At 39.7% G+C, this 22,418-nt stretch overlaps 1 protein-coding gene across 2 annotated transcripts in view; it reads left to right on the top strand.

Moving 5' to 3' along the window:
• LOC134349298 (A disintegrin and metalloproteinase with thrombospondin motifs 2-like) overlaps positions 1-22,418 on the top strand; it is a 297,682-nt gene that overhangs the window by 84,226 nt on the left and 191,038 nt on the right. For both annotated transcript variants that reach the window (XM_063053390.1, XM_063053389.1), the window contains one exon: positions 9,565-9,724. In XM_063053390.1, coding sequence (XP_062909460.1) covers positions 9,565-9,724 — 160 coding nt within the window. The remainder of the gene's footprint in view (positions 1-9,564; positions 9,725-22,418) is intronic.

The raw sequence follows: 22,418 nt of genomic DNA, 5'->3' as shown, positions 1-22,418 counted from the left end.
TGTCCCTATTCAGTCCTCAGAAGGGTGTTCCACTAAGAGCAACAGCACAAAAGCAGAGACGAGCTCTCTTTCTTTGAGGACACAAATACACAATTGAATTCAATGGGGTAACTAATCTTGTGAATGCTGATGGATTGTCCTGTTTGCCCTTGATAAAGGAAATGCCTGAAAAAATTAGAAAAGAAGACACTCCTCTTGACATAATGCAAATCAAAAGTCTCTGTATTATGGCAGAGATGATCCAACGGTAAACCAGAAAAGTCCCTTCTCTGTGTCAGGTCTACATAGCATTCCAAAATGGCTGGAATATGCAGCAGAAATTCCATATTTACCTTGCTGGGATGAACTTACCCTTGACAGGGGTCACCTTCTGTGGTAATTGAGAGTTGTTGTACCATCCAAGCTGAGAGCTAAAGTGCTGGAGGAGTAACGTGCTGATCATCTAGGCACAGGCAAGTAGCTTGCCATGCACTGTTCAGGATGCCAACGTGTCTAAAGTAAGGTATCTAGAGCTGTCGGAGCTACTTCCTGCAGTCCAAGAGTCAACTCCTACAACCACCACAGAGGAGGCTCCAGGACCTGAGATTGTTTCACAGCCACAAGCCTCACCTGCCAAGCAGTGTGATTCCCCTTGTTAGGGAAGACATTATTCCACGAGAGTGAGAAATCCTCAACAATGATTAAATCTTTAGGACTGAATAGGACAATTTTAAAAAATTACTTTGTTCTGGATGTCTATATAGTAGTTGTATTATATATGATTGCTCCAAAAGTTGAAACCTGAATTCGATCCTTTATTAGCAATTAGCAAACATACAATCTTGAAGTGATATTAAGTATTATCTCAGTGGTCAGCAAAGATGTGACCTCCACCGGTCCCACGCTACAAACTGCCACAAAATAACAAGAATATGAAACTTATTCCCTTTGCTTTTACCACACCCACTCATGTGACTTATGTTAATAAACATAATATTGGATGCCGACCTGTTAGATACTACTACGAGTATGAACCCTTTGATGAAGGGTTCCATTGGAAGAATTTGTAATTTACTATTACAATGGGATAAGCGTCCTTTATTTAAGATTAAACAGGATTGGGAAAAGGAACTTAATTTGACCTTTATGTCAGAAGACTGGATGCGGATTCTGAAGTTGGTTAACTCTTCTTCGATCTGTGCTAGTTATTCACTGATTCAATTTAAAATCGCACATCGTTACTATTTGACGAAGGAGAGATTGTCTAAACTGTTTCCTGATGTTGATCGTTATTGTGATAGATGTAAAACTGAGACAACCATACTGACACACATGTTTTGATCCTTTTCTATACTGGAACAGTTCTGGAAGTCAGTTTTTTCTACAATTTCTAAAGCACTTAAAATTAATTTACAACCTACAAATTAACTGTGCTTTTTGGAATAATTCCTCAAAATATCCGCGGTATCTCTTTGTCTGGCCAACATGTTATTGCATTTGTTACATTGATAGCTAGGAGGGCTATTTTGTTGAAGTGGAAGGATACATCAGCTCCCATTTTGTCACAATGGTTCTCTCAAGTGATGCTATGTCTTTGGAGAAAATTAGAAGGCGAACTTTTGAACCTATGTTTGATTTTGAGAAAAGATGGGATTCATTTGCTCGTTACTATCATTTGAGTTAATTGATAGATTTCCTCCATGATCTAATTGTAAATTTTTGGTATTTTTTTTTCTTGCTGGCGGTTTGATGTTTATCTTTAGAAGCTTTTGTATGACGCATGGCTCCGGGGTTGTACACCTAATGGGTTTTTTTTCCCTGACTTTTTCTTGCTTAGTAGGGGTTTTTTTCTTTTTTTGTCACCAAAATTTTTTCAATCTTTAAAACAATGTTCTTTTTCTTGAGACATTGTAAGTGTTGCCTACTTCGATGTACTCGTTAATTTTGGATAATAATAATAAAAAGGTTTGAAAAGAAAAAAATAAATTAAAAATTGCGCAACACAGAATACATGGCTCCTACAATGACTAGAGAGCAATACGTTAGATATTTGAGTTGAAATACATTCCATATTGAGCTGGAATTTATAGCTAAGCAGGGACGGGTGTAGTGTGTTTAATATTTTAGTACCATTTGAGTAATATCGAAATATTGTTTGATTAAGCATTCTTTGTTGTTTATATAATCTATTATGGGTTTTGTGTACCATGTACGTGAATGGCCTATGACACTATGCCACTGTGTCATATGTGATCACCTCTGATCACCTCACTAAAGGAAAGTAAAATGAAGTAGGCAAAACAGCTTCTGTGTTTTTCTTTCAATTAGGTGCTGGAGTTAGAAAACATAACATTAAGCTAGATCATGCTAGGTTAATGAATGCTCGCTGAACTGAGAAACTGGATACCACACAAGCTGCAGGTTGTGTGCTACTAAATGGTCTTGCATAGTCCAGGTCTTGCCTTTTCTGTAGTCTGCCACTGAGGACCCCCACCACCCAGGCCATGCTCTGTACTTGCAGCTACCATCAGGAAGAAGGAACAGGAGCCTCAGGGTCCACGCCACCAAGTTCAAGAACTGTTCCCTTTGGTTCAAGAGCCACAACCATCAGGTTGAGTGATAACTAAACTCACTCCATATCTGAACTGTTCCCACATTTTCAAGGACTATGCATTTCAGGTTCTCAATATTTATTGCTTGCTTGCTTGCTTATTTATTTATTTATTTATTTAGTATTTGCACAGTTTCCTGTCATTTGCACATTGGTTCTGTGTCTATCCTGTTGGGTGTGGTCTTTCATTGATTCTCTTGTGCTTCTCAGATTTACTCTGTATGTCCACAAGAAAACCACTCTCAGGATTGTATATGGTGACATATTGTACTTTGATAATAAATTTACTTTGTACTTGAATTGGTGTTTTGGTGGTCAGGAGGATGTTTTTAGTGTGGGCCGAGGGAATGGGTGGGGTGTGTTCTGCTGTATTAGGGGAAGATACTGTATGTTGAGCTTTAAATAAAACAAACATGCCCTACGTAAATGATGATTAGGAATTAGAATAGTAATGGTTACTGTAAGAGTAGGCTCCAGCACAGGTAGTAGATCAAAGCAAAGTAACACCATAGAGTTTGTCTTAATGTGAGCACGCCATTGAAAATCACAGAGAAGTTCCCTTCCTGCTTGTTTTGCTTGCTTCTGGTGAAATAATAGCAAGAAGTGAATTTGTTTATGGGTATTGAGTTTTATGGCATAATCCCTAAATAGTAAGAAAATCTATTGCCCCAAAGAGGACAGAATATGGGAAAAATATGCAAAAGTCCTTTTTAATTTTACAGCTGAACTTGTTCACTTGTCTGTTACTTAAGCAATGTCTTGGATCAGTGAGTCTAATCCAAGTTGTCACTTTAATATGGAATCACATGTTTAGTGGCATTCCTTTCCTAGCCTTTGATGAAATGAATTCAATCTTAAGTGCAGCAAGATTGGACAACATTTAAGCATTGGTGTGCTACTGTTCACTGAGGCAAGTAACATGAATAAAGCTACCACTAAAATATCCTTTATTGAAGACAGTTGAAACTCAACTGCTCCTAGAATCTGCTACAACAATGTATCAAAAGACATACCACATGGCACACACATTGCATCACCTATACAAGCTAAATACATGCAAACCACCAACAACCTACATATAGAAATTTTAGTAAAGTATAAATTTTCAAATTTCTGTGCCCTATTGACCATAATCTCTTAAGCTAAACCTAATTACCTTTCCACTTACATTGTAGAAAATCGCCATAAATTATTTCTCCAAATCATGCGTAATTATTACATTATCTATGCATGACTAATAACATTGCACACCAATTGTAACACCACACATTTACACACATAATCACAAAATGCTGCAAACTAAATGTAACCATCTCTTTTATACCGATTTAAGGCTCTTCAACCTTTATGCCTCTGCTCAGCCATCATGACTTCTTTTAGACCCTGAATCTTTTCTACTTCTTATGTTCCTGGTATGATATCTGCTGGATTACTGAAGACAATCCAGGACACATGGACATTGCAGAAACTGGCATGCACTCTGGACCAGAATGATGATGATTTAATTTTGCTCTTTGGTTTAGGTTTGAGGGAGTTCGATATGGCCCTTGTGGCTACGGGGATCAGGGGGTATGGAGGGAAGGCTGGGGCGGGGTTCTGAGTTGGATGATCAGCCATGATCATAATAAATGGCGGTGCAGGCTCGAAGGGCCGAATGGCCTACTCCTGCACCTATTTTCTATGTTTCTATATAAAGTTAATAAAAAAAAATAAAAACATACTTTACACACAAAATTAAGGGGGTGGGGGTGAGGAGGAGGATGGTTGAAATTAAAGACTATAAAACTGAGATAGAATCTCTGGAATGTTTTAATCAGAGTGCCATATATGGTTCCTCATATCACCTAGGACAGTCTGAGCTAGATTCAAATCTTTCAGTAACTCTATTAATGATAGCTCTGCAGACATTAAACTCTTTCCCAGGACTTGTGTAATCTCATCAATTGCCATGATGTGAATTAACATAATTGAAATGACCTCCATATAACAGTTTGGGGTGACTTTTGTACCTTTCAGCTTATCGGTGGATCAATGCAGTGGCATATCAGAATTCCGTACTGTCCAAACAAACTTTACAAACTCATAAACATAAGGAAGCTTGCAGATACTTTATAATCTTCCTTCAATCTGCTTGCTGTCAGTACTTTGGGTATTTTAATTATTCTGAAAATGCAACATTGCTGTCCAAAAAAATACTGCCTAGACAGTTTAAAAAAAATAGGCTGATGTCCAAATTGGATCATATTATCTTTTCCTGGCTCTCATGATGCTTGTTCCACGGATTTGCTTTTTCAGCCACCTCTGCGATCGACACACTCTGCCCAATTATTTCACTACCATGGTAATGCAATGTTTCTTTTACTTGTTGTCCTGCTGTTTGAAAAAAAAACACATGGGTAGCTCTTGTGAGCATGCAAATCCATGATCTTTAAAATCTTTCATGTCACCAACTTGCACCTCTAGGAATATCATCTTTCCATGCAATTTCACCACTACTCTTGGTATTCCAATGTTTTCAATCTCACTGGCATGCAACCATTCCTAAATTAGCTCAACTTTCTGGCTAACTTTCTCCCAAGAAGGTTTAGTATGTACTGTTAGTTGATTGTCCCACCCTCTCTGCCAGGGCATCCACATCACACCCTGCAGTGGTGCCAATGTATTGCTGTACCTAATTGATCACTACACCTGCCCATATGAAGGGAATGACTACTTTATCCATATTTTTCCTTACTTGTTTTGTCTTCTCAGGTAAGAAGACATTAATCATTCACTTCTCCCTTGCCATGATATTTCTCTTAGAGAAAGGTGGGTGATTCTGGTCTGGTTGTTTGTTTAAACTTCTCTAGTGTCTATCAAGCTACCTGACAGCGATCTATTTGGGTGGGAACAATGCATCACAAAGCATAGGTCCCCTCACTGTCCTATATTTTCTTAAATATAGTGCATCCTTTTGGCCCATGTCATGATAAATGAATGGACCTATCAGACTCTGCTTACAAAACTCATTTTATCTTCATGCACCTTATAGAGTCTGCCTTCCAAAGGCGCTATGGTGGATAAACAAGAGCAAACCGAGTGATGATGATATTATATATTATTGGTCACAAGGAGAGGGATTTGAATCAACCATACTGAAATCTGGAGAATGCATTTCCTGCAGTGCGAGCAAATTACATTCTTCTAGAAATGAAGCGGTTGAATGTTACCAGTCATTTGTACAAACCAGGATCAGGGACAAACGTTTGTGTGTTTTTTTTCAAACAGAGCTAAGACTGAGCAGACAATTGCAGTTGCATAGATTTGAACGAAACACTCATCAGAATGAATCGATTTATACATTCTTGTTGACTAGCCTGAGGGAACAATTACCGCACGATAATGCTAGAAAAAGGCTTACAGTCATGTAAAGTTGCAGAGATACTTAGGGCCAGGCTAGATATACTGAATGTCCACTTTATTAGGTACAGGAATGGAAGCCGGTGTGATCTTCTGCTGCTGTAGCCCATCCACTTCAAAGTCCAATGTGTTGTGCATTCAGAAATGCTCTTCTGCACACCACTTTGACCAGCGACCAATCCTCGCATCAGGAGTTTTGAAAGGAGGGGATTTCGCTCAGGTCCACTGCCTGGGTAGAAAAGGGAGCGGCAGGTTGCAGCAGTGTAACAGAGCTTTCAGCAGACACCAATCTAGACACTGGAAGTTTTGAGAGGAGGAGATTTCACTTGGGTCCGCTGCCCGAGTAGAAAAGGCAGCAGTGGGTTGCGGCAGCATAACAACTTTGACCAGCGACCAATCTGTGTTTGAGATTGATTAGGAAGAGCAAGCTTTAAAAAAAAGGCAGGGGCAGTTACAGCAGCCATCATCGCAGTGGCTGTCATTTGAGTGGATAGAGTCTGAGTGATGATCTTGTGGCTTTAGCTCGTTGAGGCTTCAACATACAAAATACGGATGCAATAACAGCCAGTGTCAGTTTGGCTTGAGAACAGTGAGTAATTGCAGTGAAATCTATATCATATCTCTTTGTTTTAGGGTTCACCATTTTGAGAGAGTTTGTCCTAACCGGTTTCATGTGATCTAGTTGTTTGTAGATAACATGTGACTCATTAAATTTAACTGCACCTTGAAGCTTGAATGGAATAAGTTGCTTTGGCCATGCGACACTCTGATGAAAGTTCACAGAGCAGGGAAACTGCAAGTGCAGAGTAGGGCAGGAAAACAAATGGAGGCAGCCAGTGAAAGGGACAGGCTCTCGATAATCACAAAGGTGCTAACGAGTGTCACAACGAAGATCTGGAGGAACAGTTCCATGTTAGAGTGACACGAGAAGGCAGTGGTGACTCAATATACGACAGGTACCAGGTCATATGAGGTAATGAGGCCACTTCCCACCAGAAGAACCGGCAACAGGTCAGGAAGACAACCAAAGGGGCTTGACAGAAGCAGAAATGGGGATATTAATGGATGCATTGTAAGCATGAGAATGAAAGCACCTCGTTGACAACAAGCTCAGGAGAACTGCAACCAGCAATTACCCAACATATTCCATAGCATAGTACCACAGAAATTGGACAGTTATTTTGGATATGATGATTAAAGGAGAAATACAACATATATGGCATGTGTTGGCACCACTTGTATCACATGATTAACTGCCCTCTTATTATAACACAGTTTAGAGTCGAACAGGCTGGAGAGTCTGACTTCATGGTGGAAACTGTAATCTGAATAATGATGTGTTGATAATACCCTTGTTGTTTGTGTGTGTGTGTGTGTGTGTGTGTGTGTGTGTGTATGTGTATAATCAAAATGCTTCTTAAACTAAATGCGGTGTATTTGGATCCATTTCCTCAACTTGCCATTGCATCCATGGTTAATGGGCCAAGAGGCTGTGATTTAAGATTAAACTGCAAGATTGAAGAATTGTTAAATAAAAAAAACAGAAAGACTCGGAACTTAGATTAAATCATTGTGAGTGAATCCAATGTTGTTGTGGTTAGAACCAAAAATAAACAGGAGAGGAAGATTGGATTAGCAGATAGGGTAAAAAGATAAAAACATAAAGTTTTAAGAGCATGTTAAAATTTTAGTTCTTTTAAAATTATCACCAGCAATTAATATCTGAACAATTAATTCTTAGATTTACAATAGTTAACAGTGTAGTAGATGGCTGGTGGCGTAGGGGCATCAGTGCCGGACTTCGGAGCGAAGGCTCCCAGGTTTGAACCCATCCATGCTGGGTTGAGCGTCGAGCTAGCAACTCGACCTCGTAAAAAAGAAGTTGCCTGCTACAGAAACATCAACAGCAAAAACTTGATGGCCTATGCTCCTGGTGAGTTTAAAAGGCAATTTCCTTCCTTCCAGATGGACAGTATTGACAAAATTCGCATAATTGCAAGGGCACTTGGACTTTAAATACCAAATATCAATATTTTGTATCTACAGAAACTTCACACCATTCAACGAATGGCAGACAATACCATATAATTTTCACAGAAATCACGGCAAGACGGTGGAGCTCAAATATGGTGTTTTTGATATTGTTATTTGGCACGCACTTGAAGCTACTTTGCTTTATCGTCAGCAAAGAAATTATAGGATTGTGCATTAAGAAAGCCACCCCCCCAGATTTAATCCGGATTTGATTAAAAGCCTCAACACTATACCTGTGAAAAATACATCTCCGTTGTGTGTCCCAATACAGGCTGCATTTGAAGCCTTTGTGCCATTGTAAAACCTTTAGCCGTGAGCCCTAAAATGCCCTATAGATATGTTCTGGAGGAGATGAGAAGGTAAGCAAGTAGCTGCTGAGGGTGAGGGAGTGTGAAACAACCATCAATTGACAATAGTTGTTTGGCCTAATATAGAAGGGGATTAGATTTTCTCTATTTAATTGGATAGATTAAATAGATTTAATCTATTCAATATACATATACTGTAACTTATTTATTTTTCTTCGATATTATGTATTGCATTGAACTGTTGCTTCTAAGTTAATAAATTTCACAACACGTGCCGGTGATAATAAACCTGATTCTGATTTAATGATGTTTCAGTATAGGATTTAGAAACTCATTTTCAGCAGAAGCAATAACACAATGTAGTCACTAATCATTATATTGAAACTGCAGGCATTAGCAGATATCAGAAAGCTACAATAATTTCAAGACTTCTTTCTTTCAATATTCAGATTACTTATTTGGTAGAATGAGTACTGCTCCATATGACTCATGCTTTGGAATGCATGAGAACAAAAATCACTGAAGAGGAGGGCCTCATACAAAACTTTCACTACACTATTTGTTTATCTTTTAGGATTTCTGGCCCCGTGTTTATTGTATTGTATCTTCCCTGTTTCAAAATGAATAGCTCTGAAAATTAGGTCAATCGCTATCAAAATGGCATTTCTTTCTATTATTTTTTCACCATTAACGTAACTGATTTAACACTGACTTTAAATGCAGCTTTTGTCATGAGATGAGCATATTCCAGTGAATTTTCTATAAAGCTTCATTGTCATACATGAAGACAATAGCGTTTCAGTTCCTATGATGAAACAAGCTGAATATGTGTCTTATTGATAACAAAAGTCCTGAAAACTGATATGATGTGAAGGAGTAAAAGTTGTTCAGTCACTTTCAATCAATGGCCTTGGCCATGGGTCTGCTCAGCAATGACTTTCACTTGCAGATGGTCAGCAATTTTTCAAAGCTGTCCATCAATTTTTCTGTGCTCTTTGGGATGGGATGGCATCTATAATGAAAATGTGTTCTTGCTTTAATGTTGCTATTAATGTCAGTCAGAAGGATAGCAGATGTATTATTTCTCATAAAGTATTTAACTTCAGCTATTCTAAAACGACAAAAGTCCTGTGGGCATATGTACGGTATGTGAATGCTTCACAAGGGTAGCGGATCTGCGTGAGCATTTTTCTGGCAATTAAGAGTGTATAATCTCTGGTCCTGTCACTTCAGGCTGGCATGATTCGGACAGACAAGGATGAATTCTTTATTGAACCACTAGAGAGAAACAAAGTGGAGGAGGAGGAAGAAAATGGGAGAGTTCATGTGGTATATCGGAGGTCAGCTACCAAAAAACCACTTCCTGCATCAATCAATGATGTCCTTTTAAAAGGTCAGTAAATATAAGATTATTTTCTCCAAAGATTATTTCTTTTTAAAAGGATTTGAATGAAGGGGAGGTTTAATATAGCTTAATTGCTGTACCATTTGAGATGTGCTACATGGCAAAGCTTAATTCTACTTGGGAAATAAAGTTTTCGAGTTTCGTTTGTACCTTGCTGTTAAAAGATAAAAATAAGTTGTGATTTTATAATTTTTTTCTGATCTCAGCTATTCAAACAGCAATGAATTTCTTTAAAAAAATTCATCTTGTAGTGCAGGAAATCTAGCAGCCATATTGTTCATTGAATATTCCCACAGAAAACAAATGACAATATATATTGTATATGAAATGTTTATTAGCAATGTTAATTATTAGCCAGGGATAAAACCCTGATCTTCACTGAATTATTGCCTTATGATTTTTTTATCACAGGGATTCTATTTTAACTTCTTACCCAAAATGTGAACCTTCTTTAAAAAGGGTCTGGATGAGTTGATTTTGAAGTGCTGGCTTGGGACCTGCTCAAGCAATTGCTCTTGAAGCTTTGCATCGTGCCTGTGAAACGTGAGATCATGGAGTGAGTTGGAGACAGTTCATTGTGGACTTTATGCACCAGTTTTAAAAAGCGAGTGGGGACTATCAAAACTTATCTACAGAGCGGAAGATTGTTTTGATTAATAGAAACTGGGGTCAATTAGCAAGGACAAATAAAAAGAAGTGGGGCTTGAGCAGAGCTGCCATTGTGTGAGTGGGCAGTATTAGAATGGTCAGGCTTTGGCTCAACAGGGTGGGGCAAGAACAGGCACAGGCTAAAACTTAAATTTGAAAAGTCAGAGATATAACAACTGTAGGCAGGATGGTAGTTCAAGTAGTGGAATGCTCCTCCTGTGAGATGTGATTTCAGGGTACCTAGTGGTCTCCACCATGACTATATCTGCAGAAAGTGCACCCAACTTCAGCTCCTGACTGACAGGAAGTAAAGCTGGAGCTACATGTACTCAGGACCATCCAGGAGGCTGAAAACTTCATAAGAGAGTCTTTTACTGAGGTGGGCACACCAGAGTGGAGACTCCAGATGGTAAGTAAATGGGTGACCACCAGGGGAAGTAAGATGGGAGATGGTTAAGCAGTCAGAACAGGGTTCCCCTGTGGCCATTCCCTTATACCCCTTTGGATTCTGCTGGGGGGGTGGGGAGGGGATGATCTATCAGGGCATCCTAGCAACAGCTAGGTCAGTGTCACTGTGGCCAGCTCTGAGGCTCAGCAGGGAAAGGTAAAGTCAAGCACAGTGGTAGTGACAGGAGACTCGATAGTTAGGGGGATGGACGTAGATTCTGTGGCTGTGAAAGAGAAGCCAGGATGGTGTGTTGTCTCCCAGGTGCTAGGGTCCAGGGTGTCTCAAAGCAGCTGCAGAAGATTCTCAAGAGGGAGGGTGAGCAGCCAGAGGCTGTGGTGAACATTGCCACCAATGTCATAGATAGAAAGGGGGAAGAGGTCCTACACAGTGTGTATACGGAGTTGGGGAATAAACAAAAGAACAGGACCTCCAAGGTAGTAATCTTGGGATTACTCCCAGTACCATATAGCAGGCACCCTTCTCCCTGATACTGATGAATCCAAAGGAACGGCAGAGACTGGTACAGTTTGGCACCAGCCACATCGCAGGAGTTTCCCATCACTGTTGAACTCAACATAGGACTGCCTTCGGGTTTCAATCTTAAGAGCTTTCCTCAGGGTTTCTCCCAAAGCCTTCCCCATGAATGAGTATACAGTAGTCACAAAGCAACAGAGGATTGAGATCAGAGTTTTCTTCCAGATGAGCTGCCAGCCATGGTTGAGGAGCCCCATCTGTCTGAAGTGACAGGTTTTAAGGGGCCAGTAACCCACCCTTGACCCTTCTCCAGTCAATAGAAATTGTTCAGCACAGCTTAGTAGCTAAGCCATATGTAAAGGCTAGGAGCTGGACTTGGTTGTCAGAGGCTATTTGAGATGCATGCCATTGAGAGCATTTAATAGATAGTGGGAGCTTATCCTTACTACTACCTCTGGCTGTAACAAGGAGTCAGGGAGCCAAGGTGTGACCTGTACAAAAAAAAGGTGGGTTACACCTGAACCCAAGAGAGTCCAATATCCTTGCAGGCAGGATTGCTAGAGCTTTGGGGAGAGGGGCAGGACCCAGAGTGATGGGGACGATGATGGGCAGTTGGTATACTAGTTGGTATGACATGTAGTGAGACTGTGCGGATGAGAGGGCAAAATCGCAGTCACTGTGATGAGATGAAGTGTAACATGGGGGCAAAATCGATGAATACAGGACTAAAGGCACAGAATGTGTGGAATAAGGTAGGTGACCTTGTAGCACAGTTAGAGATTGTCAGGTATGTTTGGGCATCACTGAGTCATGGCTGAAAGAAGATCATAGTTGGGAGCTTAATATCCAAGGAACTTGTATTGATAGTGCAGGCAGGTAGACAGAGTGGGTGGGATGGTTTTATTGGTTAAATAATGAAATCGAATCATTAGAAAGAGGTGGCATAGGATCAGAAGGTGTAGCGTCCTTGTGGATAGAGTTCAGAAACTGCAAGGCTGAAAAAACCCTGATGGGAGTTATATACAGACCCCAAACAGTAGCTAGGATGTGGGATATAAATTTCAATGTGGAAATAGAAAAGGCATGTAAAAAGGGCAAAGTTGTGATGGTCATGGGGGATTTCAATATGCAGGTAAATTGTAAAAATCAGGTTGGTGCTGGATCCCAAGAGAGGAAATTTATAGAATATCTACAAGGTGGATTTTAGCGTAGCTTGTGGTTGAGCCCACTAGGTAAAAGGTATTTCTGGACTGGGTATTTTGTGTAATGAACCAGATTGGATTATGGAGTTTAAGGTAAAGGAACCCTTGAGAGGCCATGATCATAATTTGATAGTATTCACTCTGCAGTTTGAGAGGGAGAAGATAAAGCCAAATGTATCAGTTGGAATGTTGTGAGAAGTTTTAGGCTGTGCATCTAAGAAAAGGAGGTTCATGAGAATGAATCAGGAAGTGAAAGGGCTAATATATGAGGAGCATTTGATAGCTTTGGCCTGTACTCACTGGAGTTTAAAAGAATGGGGGGAGGGGGGATTTCATTGAAACCTATTGAATATTGAAAGGACTAGACAGATCTAGGATATTTAAAGCAGAGTTTGATAGGTTCTTGATTTGTCAGGACGTCGAAGGTTACAGCAAGAAGGCAGGAAAATGGGGTTGAGAAGGATAATGGAATGGCAGAGCAGACTCAGTGGGCTGACTGGCCTAATTCTGCTCCTACATCTTATGCTTTATGATCTTATCATGAAAACCTATTTCTGCTTTTCTAGTATACGCTAGGCATTGACTGAGCGTTTGCAATTAGAATGCTGTACTAAACATAATGTTGTACTAAACTAATTAAATTAGCAAAAGAAATGCCCGACTGCACTAATACCTTTTGCTTACACAGTTTCTATATCCTACCGTTTCCTGCATATTCATATGCCTATCTGAATGCTCCTCTCATATTTGAATCTTGTTGTATTAGTATGAAAGAGCCAGAGTGAAAATTGCACACTTCGTACAATTCACATGAAGACTCTGGTTTTCAATGAAGTTTCACTTTTCATTTTAAGTGGATCTTGTAGAGCATAAATACGTGGCAGTCATAAACCTTTTTGTAAGCATCTATGTTTCTGATTATTGTGTATGTATCTGCAACATTTTGCCTGTTGGTATTTCTGTATATAGGAACACCAGATTAGAATATTCAAGGTAGGTAGAAGAGTGTGTGAATTTATTTCAGTGAATAAGTGCATTTCACAATTTACTTGTTTCAAAGAAATTTTTACAGAACTCACATTAACACTGCAATTTATATTGAAGCAGATTACTGAATTACTTCATTTAAACTCAGTTATATGTTTTTTTTCATTTAATGACAACTGTATCATTCCACCAATTGAAATGAGTGGCCACATGAAAGTGTTGGTGACATTTTCTTATCTCAGTGATAGTAATGGTGAAAAAACTAGTAGAAAGTGCATATGTTTATAACATTTCTGGTTTATTAAAGAAAATTGCGTGTATGCTACCTTTCTCCAGGGTGTTGAGAAATACTTCCCAACTAAACTGCAGTCATTATTATGTTTTGATGTGTACTAATAATTTCCAGTCGTTTAATTACCTCTTCAATGAATTTACCACAAAATCTCGAGTTGCATGTTCAGAGCACCCACGGAGCAGAACTGAAACCGGGGTGTGGTGGTGGGGGCAAGTTAGAGTACAGCATGAAAGTGGGACCTTTGACTCAGTAATGACCATCCGTCTACCATTTACATCATTTTCCCATTTTATTCTCCCCATATTCTCACCTGATTTCACTACCCACTTAGATATTAGGGACGATTTACAGAGGGTAATTTACCAACAACCCTGTGTACCTTCTGGAAAGTGTAACAAAAATGGAGTGATCAGGGAAGAGCCATGCCACCAAGGAGGTATCACGTAACCTCTACATAGATGTCACTGGAGGTCAGGATAGAAACCAGTTTGATGAAGATGCCCCTAAGACATGAGAACTTTTGTGTAGACTATACATTCAGTGGCGGTCCTCTGTTTGATCTTTCATGGGGAAACCAGCACATCGGATTAATGCAAAAGCAGTTGTTGAGAACGTCATCTAATGGGATTTTCAGACACACAAAGGAATCCCTAGAATTTCCCACAGAGGGGCAACGAGAGTTCACTTTTTCCCAATTTACTCGCTCATCCCACTGCCGTGAACCATTTGAAATGTCTGAAACGAAGGGTGGATATTTATGGTGTATCAGTATGGATGGATGTGAAAGGCTGTTTGAAGTAAGTGAATCTTCAGCAAAGGCTTCAGAGAGGAAGTAGGGTTGTACAGGAGGGTTTAGAGGGGAAGTTTCAGAATGTAAGGTCCAGCAGAATCATTGGGGTGACTAAGAGAATGAGCAGATAGAAAGACTTTATGGGGAATTCAGACATGAGCAAATCTGCAGATGCCGGAAATCCAAAGCAACACGCACAATGCTGGAGGAACTCAGCAGGCCAGGCAGTGTTGATGGAAAAAAGTAAACAGTCAATATTTTGGACTGTGGCCCTTCATCAGGACAACAGCATTTTAAAGCTAATGCTAAGGAGGTGAAGTATAGAATGAATCAAAACATTGTTTGCGGCATTTTGTAGCCGGTAATCAAGCAAAGGATGAGGGCCATGAGCAACTGGCACTAGATAATTACCGGGGTATTTGCATGTCATGGTTTTCAATGTACTGAAGTTTATGGATGGTGGCAAATGTAAGCAGTGAAGGGGGAGGGGTGGGCAAATAAAACGTATTGGAGAGTTTGTTCAAAAGCCTACAGAGGTAGCAAAGATTTTATCAGCTTGATGGAAGTTAGGAATGGATGACATTGTTAAGGTGAAAGTACGCTGTCTTCGTAAAGATGAGGAAATGAAATAAGTTCAGTTTTGAAACCAATAGAATCTAGAAGTTAAGGTCAACGAGAATCCTAAACTTTAGTTCAGCCAAAAAGGAATTAAAGGTTGTATGGAAGTCTATGGAAGGAAAAGGAAATATTGTTTGGTCTCTCTTTAGTTGGACTGAATCATAACTCATCCATTGATACTATGGCGTAGTGCTTAATGTTACTAGCTGAGTGCCAATCAGAAGGAAATATTTAAATCCATCTATGAGCACACAGAAAGATAAGTTCATGTAATTAAACAAAATCTGGAATTCAAAAGCTAACACTAGGAATGGCAACTTAGAAATACTGATTTGTTATAAAAATCCATCTGTTTTTTTAAAACCTTATTAGGTTGACGTGTATGTGTCTTCAGACCAAAACAAAGGTGACTCTTAAGTGGCCCCTGAAATTGATCAGCTAATCAATCCACTGAAGTACAATTAGGGAAAGTCAATAAATGTTAGTCAAGCAGGTGAGGTAGAAGTGAAGGGGCAGGAGAGCATGAGGGTAATAGTTTTGATGTTTGTGTTAGAATAGAGTGCGGAGCTAGAGGGGTCAAAACCAATTGAGGCATTAGGGATCTGGGAGCAAATGTGGATCAGGAAGAATGGTGGTATCAGCTATATCAAACTTTGTGGGATAAGAGACAAAAATCTCTCTTTACCTTTCAAATGGACCCTCCGTTGTGTAGAGGTGATTATAGTTGTCTTTGACCGACCAAACGTATCAGAAACGGTAGGTTTGCCGAAAACCATAACCTTATAGTTGAGATAACAAAGATAAAATACATATCTAAAGAAAAAACACTTCCAATTTCTTAAATATTGCATTTGTGAAAATTTATCCATTGAATTATCATGAGCACAAAACTACAAATACTGGAAACATAAATTAAAAAGAGGAAATGCTAGAATTATAGACAGATAAGTAAACATTTAAAGATTCATCCGAAAAAAATTCTTTCCCATAGATTAAAAGTGATTGAGTATTCAGAAAGTCAGATGGTAAATTGATGCATAATGATATTAGCTTTTGAATTTATAGATTTTATTTAATTAACTCAAGTTATATTGCTCAGTCCTTTAGTTTAGATTTGAATACAGTGGATCACTGTAAATTGGGCCATTGTTTAATCAGAGCAGCTGCTTATTTGGGATGACTTGTAAAGAACAAAAACAAATTGAGAAAATTTCATCTCCAACAGTGCCATCTCCAATGGGATCCCACCACCAAGCACATCTCCCTACCCTCCACTCCGCCTGACTTCCTGCTTTCTGCAAGGATCGCTCCCTATGTGACTCCCTTGTCCATTCGTTCCTCTCCAATGATCTCCCTCCTGGCACTTACCCTTGCAAGTGGAACAAGTGCTACACCTGCCCCTGTACTTCCTCCCTCACTGCCATTCAGTGCCCTAAACAGTTCTTCCAGGTGAGGCGACACTTCACTTCTGAGACTGTTGGGGTTACCTACTGTGTCTGGTGTTCCCGATATGGCCTCCTGTATATCCGTGAGACCCGATGTAGATTGGGAGACTGCTTTTGCTGAGCACCTACACTCATCCTGCCAGAAAAAGCAGGATCTCCTACTGGTCACCCATTTTAAATCCACTTCCCATTCCCATTCTGCCATGTCAGTCTATGGCTTCTTGTACTGTTGCTATGAGGTCACACTCAGGTTGGAGGAGCAATGCATCATATTCTGTCTGGGTAGCCCCCAACCTAGTGAACATCGATTTCTCGAACTTCTGGCAATGCCCCCCTCCCCCCTCATCATTCCCCATTCCCCTTTTCCCTCTCTCACCTTACCTGCCCATCACCTCCCTCTGGTGCTCATCCCCCTTTTTCTCCTACCATGGCCTTCTGTCCTCTCCTATTAGATTCCCTCTTCTCCAGCCCTGTATCTCTTTCACCAATCAACTTCCCAGCTCTTTACTTCACCCCCCCCACCGTTTCACTTGTCACCTTGTGTTTCTCCCTCCCTTCCCCCACCTTCTAACTGACTCCTCATCTTTTTTTTCCTCCGCTCCTGATGAAGGATCTTGGTCTGAAACGTTGACTATACTCTTTTCCGTAGATGCTGTCTGGCCAGCTGAGTTCCTCCAACATTTTGTGTGTGTTGCTTGGACTTCCAACATCAGATTTTCTTTTGCTTGAGAAAATAGCTGTGATTCCCCTATTTTTCTGAGACACTATGCCTCTTAATTAGGGCAGGAAACTGTTGCTGAACATTTTCTAACTAGTGTCAATTGCATGTACGTCATGTGGCCGTTAGACATGACACCATTCTTAGAGTGAATACTTTTCAAATGGCGTCACTTGTGTGTTTGCGTTCAAAAAGCTGTCGCTGATAGTTGACGAGGAATAATCAGTAAGACAATTCAGAACTGTTTTGCTCACTGTGATTTTAAGCATTCAGGCTTGGAGATGCCAAAACTGGCCAGGAGTGAAAATGAAATTATTTCACTACCTCTGCAAGTTAGGAATTATGAAAAATTTGAAGGTATCAACAGTCATCTTAAATGTTACAATAAAAATGATGATTTGGAGTTTGTAGTCACTAAAAGCACTATTTGAAGGCAGTTCACTATCTGCACTAGGTGTCTGCATTGATTTTGTTCATTTACAGTCAATCAGAAGAATATTCCTCTGTTGATAACTAATAGGAACCAGTACACAGTTTTATAGTACTCTAGTGGTATTGATGGTGCTCTGCTTTGTTCGGCATTTCATTTAAATGCATAATTTATTACATAGTTAAAAGGTAGTTTGTCTTTTTTATACCTTTCTAACTATTTCCATGAAACTTCAGCAAATTGGGGCAGTCGCTTAATTGGGTCAAAATGTATTGGTCCTGGTGTGTCCGTAATCCACTGTATAAAAATTCAGTTGCATTCTTTAGCCCTTTGTATTATTCATTCGGTCACACTTTAGGCATGAAAAGTTTGCCCGCCATTCAATAAGGATTACAGACTTTTAAATTAAAAATTATGAATATAGTTTCACACAGTTTCAAGCTACGTGAACCATCTTTCCAAAGTGATTGTTAAATTAAATTGAGTTTAAGAAACTATAATCAGCTCAGCTGTAATATCAAAAAATAATACTGAGTCTTCTAGCTTAAGACTTGGAATTCCTCTGCAGTTAACTGAACTATTGCCAGAGCTTCTAAATATTTGCAATGATAGCTATAGAATGACTTTACGTTTTTTGGAGATTGAATATGCACTGGCACAGCTCTGAAAGGGAAATTCAGTTGCAAGTCCTTGTGAAATATGACCAACCTGATGGAATAACACTAATTTACTGAAAATAACATATTGTCACCATAGCGACTGGTCAGGTTTAATATTTCTTCGTAATCTAGAATGAGCTAAATCGGAATATGTCTTCTCTGAAGATGCAAAGCTGATCAACAGTTAAATTACCTGACTGATCTTGACTACCTGCCATGATTCTGCAAATGGGAAAACTCCTCTATAATGTTGTGCTATGTATCTTGTAAGGTGATATTTTAATATTTCTAAAAAAATATTTTTATGCAGCAGATTAAAGAAAGGTTTATTCTAGCTCCTGATATAGACCGGTTATAGACCTGTTAGCTTGACATCGGTGGTTGGGAAGTTGTAGGAGTCGATTGTCAAGGATGAGGTTACGGAGTACCTGGAGGCATATGACAAGATAGGCAGAACTCAGCATGGTTTCTGTAAAGGAAAATCCTGCCTAGCAAACCTATTACAATTTTTTGAGGAAATTACAAGTAGGCTAAACAAGGCAGATGCAGTGGATGTTGTATATTTGGATTTTCAGAAGGCCTTTGACAAGGTGCCATACATGAGGCTGCTTAACAAGATAAGAGCCCATAGAATTACGGGTAAGTTACATACGTGGATAGAGTGTAGGCTGATTGGCAGGAAACAGAGTGTGGGAATAAAGGGATCCTATTCTGATTGGCTGCCGGTTACCAGTGGTGTTCCACAGGGGTCAGTGTTGGGGACGCTTCTTTTTACGTTGTACATCAACGATTTGGATTATGGAATAGATGGTTTTGTGACTAAGTTTGCTGATGATACAAAGATAGGTGGAGGGGCTGGTAGTGCTAAGGAAACAGAGAGTCTGCAGAGAGATTTGGATAGATTGGGAGAATGGGCAAAGAAGTGGCAAATGAAATATAATGTTGGAAAGTGTATGGTTATGCACTTTGGCAGAAGAAATAAACGGGCAGAATATTATTTAAATGGGAAGAGAATTCAAAGTTCTGAGATGCAATGGGACTTGGGAGTCCATGTGCAGGATACCCTTAAGGTTAACCTCCAGGTCGAATTGGTGGTGAAGAAGGTGAATGCAATGTTGGCATTCATTTCTAGAGGAATAGAATATAGGAGCAGGGATGTGATGTTGAGGCTCTATAAGGCACTGGTAAGACCTCACTTGGAGTACTGTGTGCAGTTTTGGGCTCCTTATTTAAGAAAGGATGTGCTGACGTTGGAAAGGGTACAGAGAAGATTCACTAGAATGATTCTGGGAATGAGAGGGTTAACATATGAACATTTGTCTGCTCTTGGATTGTATTCCTTAGAGCTTAGAAGAATGAGGGGGGACCTCATAGAAACATTTCAAATGTTGAAAGGCATGGACAGAGTGGATGTGGCAAAATTGTTTCCCATGGTGGGGAACTCTAGTACGAGAGGGCATGACTTAAGGATTAAAGGGCGCCCATTCAGAACAGAAATGCAAAGAAATTTTTTTAGTCAGAGGGTGGTGAATCTATGGAATTTGTTGCCACGGGCAGCAGTGGAGGCCAAGTCATTGGGTGTATTTAAGGCAGAGATTGATAGGTATCTGAGTAGCCAGGGCATCAAAGGTTATGGTGAAAAGGCAGGGGAGTGGGACTAAATGGGAAAATGGATCAGCTTGTGATAAAATGGTGGAGCAGACTTGATGGACCGAATGACTGGCTTCTGCTTCTTTGTCTTATGGTCTTATATAATCCACTCATCAATAAACACGAATAGTTCAAAATGTGGAAGATCTGGGTTTTGTTATTCTTTCATTGGCACTTTTCATGCACACTTCAGTAGTCACAATGGGGAACTGCAGCAATTAGGCTGCATACATCACAGTTTTAGATAATGCAGTGATATATCACCAGTTAATCCACTTTTTAAGGGAGATTTGTTGAGGGATACAGTTGGTCAAGGTAGCAGAAAAAAACTTTCTTACTCTTTATACAAAGTGTGAATTATTACACCCACACAAACAGGCACCAATCTAGAGACAACCAAAAGACCATCTACTGTTCTGGGACTGTATTGAATTGTGAGCCTGGCACACTTGTTTCCAAATGGTGAGAATCATGAACAAGGTTCATAAGTTTGAGATGCAAGAGGCTTAGAATAGTCGGAAGGCAAAACCTCTACACACAAGAGAGTTGTGGGTGCTAATAGTATTCCCGACCATTGAATATGATTAAGGAGAAAATTCTGTGAAAGTTCAAGTTAAATTGGGTACAGAGAAGGTAAAGAGGTCATGTGTAAATGGTAAAAGTAAGTTGCTATTCAACTGGACAATGAGTGATGGTATTATATGGTTGGGTTGATTAGCTTGACTTTACATGGTAATTTGTATGTATTCTGTGTCTTCAAGATGTTCCAAAATGCCTTATATCCAATGAAGTACATTAATATATTCAGTGTTACAACAGAGAGAAATGCAATAGTTCACAGGAAGTTGTCACAAACAGCAGATGAGGACGGAATTGGAGTGAGGTTTATTACTACTGACATATGTCATGAAATTTGTTGTTTTGCAGCAGCAGTATAGTGTGAGATATAAAGATTACTATAGGTTACAACAATGAGTTAAAAGTGCAATAGACAAAGAACGTGACAGTGTCGTTCATGGATGTGCAAGGCTCCATGAGCGTGTCCTGTCTGGCTGCATCATTGTGTGGTGTGGAAGCTATGAAGCATCAGAACACAAGACCCTACTGTTACATACCTCAAGGAGATCTTGTGACTTTCTTGTGAGAATGATGTAATGGTCTTTTGGAGGTCACCTGATGTAATTTTCCTGCCGATGTGAGGTCACGTGATGACATGATCACTACGGGTATAAAAGAGAAGACCCCTGGTGATGCAGATTAGTTTTCCAGCTAGAACATTAGTCAGAGTCTCCGTTCCGTTACGTATTTGCTTTATGACGCAGTTTCATTTTTAAAACGGAGTTTTACGTTCTATTGTAAGGTACAATAGTGCTGGACTGGCAGTTTACCCATTTTTGCCAGATTTGTTGATGTACCTTTTCAGTAGTATTGGAGAGTGAAGACTTTATCGAAGTACAGGATCTGAAGGGTTAAGAGAAGTTGGTAATGCTCGGCAGTTTAATAAAGGATCGACCTTATTGAGTCTTCGTTGAAGAAGTAGAGACCTGCATCGAAGATAACTCCTGCCAAAAGAGCAAGGAAGTTCATGCAAGGTTTGCTCTCTAGAAATAAAGGTCAGTTGTTTTAAGCCGTTTATTTACTTCATCGTGAATCCTTTGGACAGAACCAGCAGGAAATCCTTCTCCAGAGACGTCTCTCCCAATTGAATGTATAAATCTGTTGGACTTTCGAATTTACCATTTTAAGAACTGTATTTGACATTACCGCTTTAAGAACTATTTTCGCATTTATCACTTTAAGAACCAGTACCGAGTGGCGATTTGTTGAATGGCCGCATAGCGGTTAACTTCCGGTTAAGGTTTTCATTTTTTTAAATTGCTTATCCGTGTTTAATAAATGTTTGATTGTTTTTATATAATCTGACTCAATTGATATTCGTTGTTGCTGGTTACGTAACACTACATAGGACAGTAAAAACCGCTGAGGTAATCACTGGGGTCTCGCTCCCCCTAGTTTACCAAGAGTTTGTTGGTGAAGGGCCCAGAGCATTGTTGAGAATCCCTGCCATCCATCCCACAATCTCTTTGATCCACTACTGCCAGGAAGGAAGTACAGAGGTATCAGGACTAGGAGGGTAAAACTTCTTCCCTCAGGTTCTGACACTAATAAATACCCTGCCACCACAGAGATCTAGTCACTAGGACAATGAGCTGTTTACTGTTTACCTGTGCTGTACACTACCTGCTTTTTAAATTACTATAAACAAGTTAATAAAATATAATATTTTATTTTATGTGCTGTGTATATGTTTCATGGGT

This window comes from Mobula hypostoma, chromosome 7 (assembly GCF_963921235.1).
Source record: "Mobula hypostoma chromosome 7, sMobHyp1.1, whole genome shotgun sequence".
In the NCBI taxonomy this organism is placed as follows: Eukaryota; Metazoa; Chordata; class Chondrichthyes; order Myliobatiformes; family Myliobatidae; genus Mobula; species Mobula hypostoma.
This window is presented reverse-complemented; position numbering and strand designations above follow the sequence as displayed.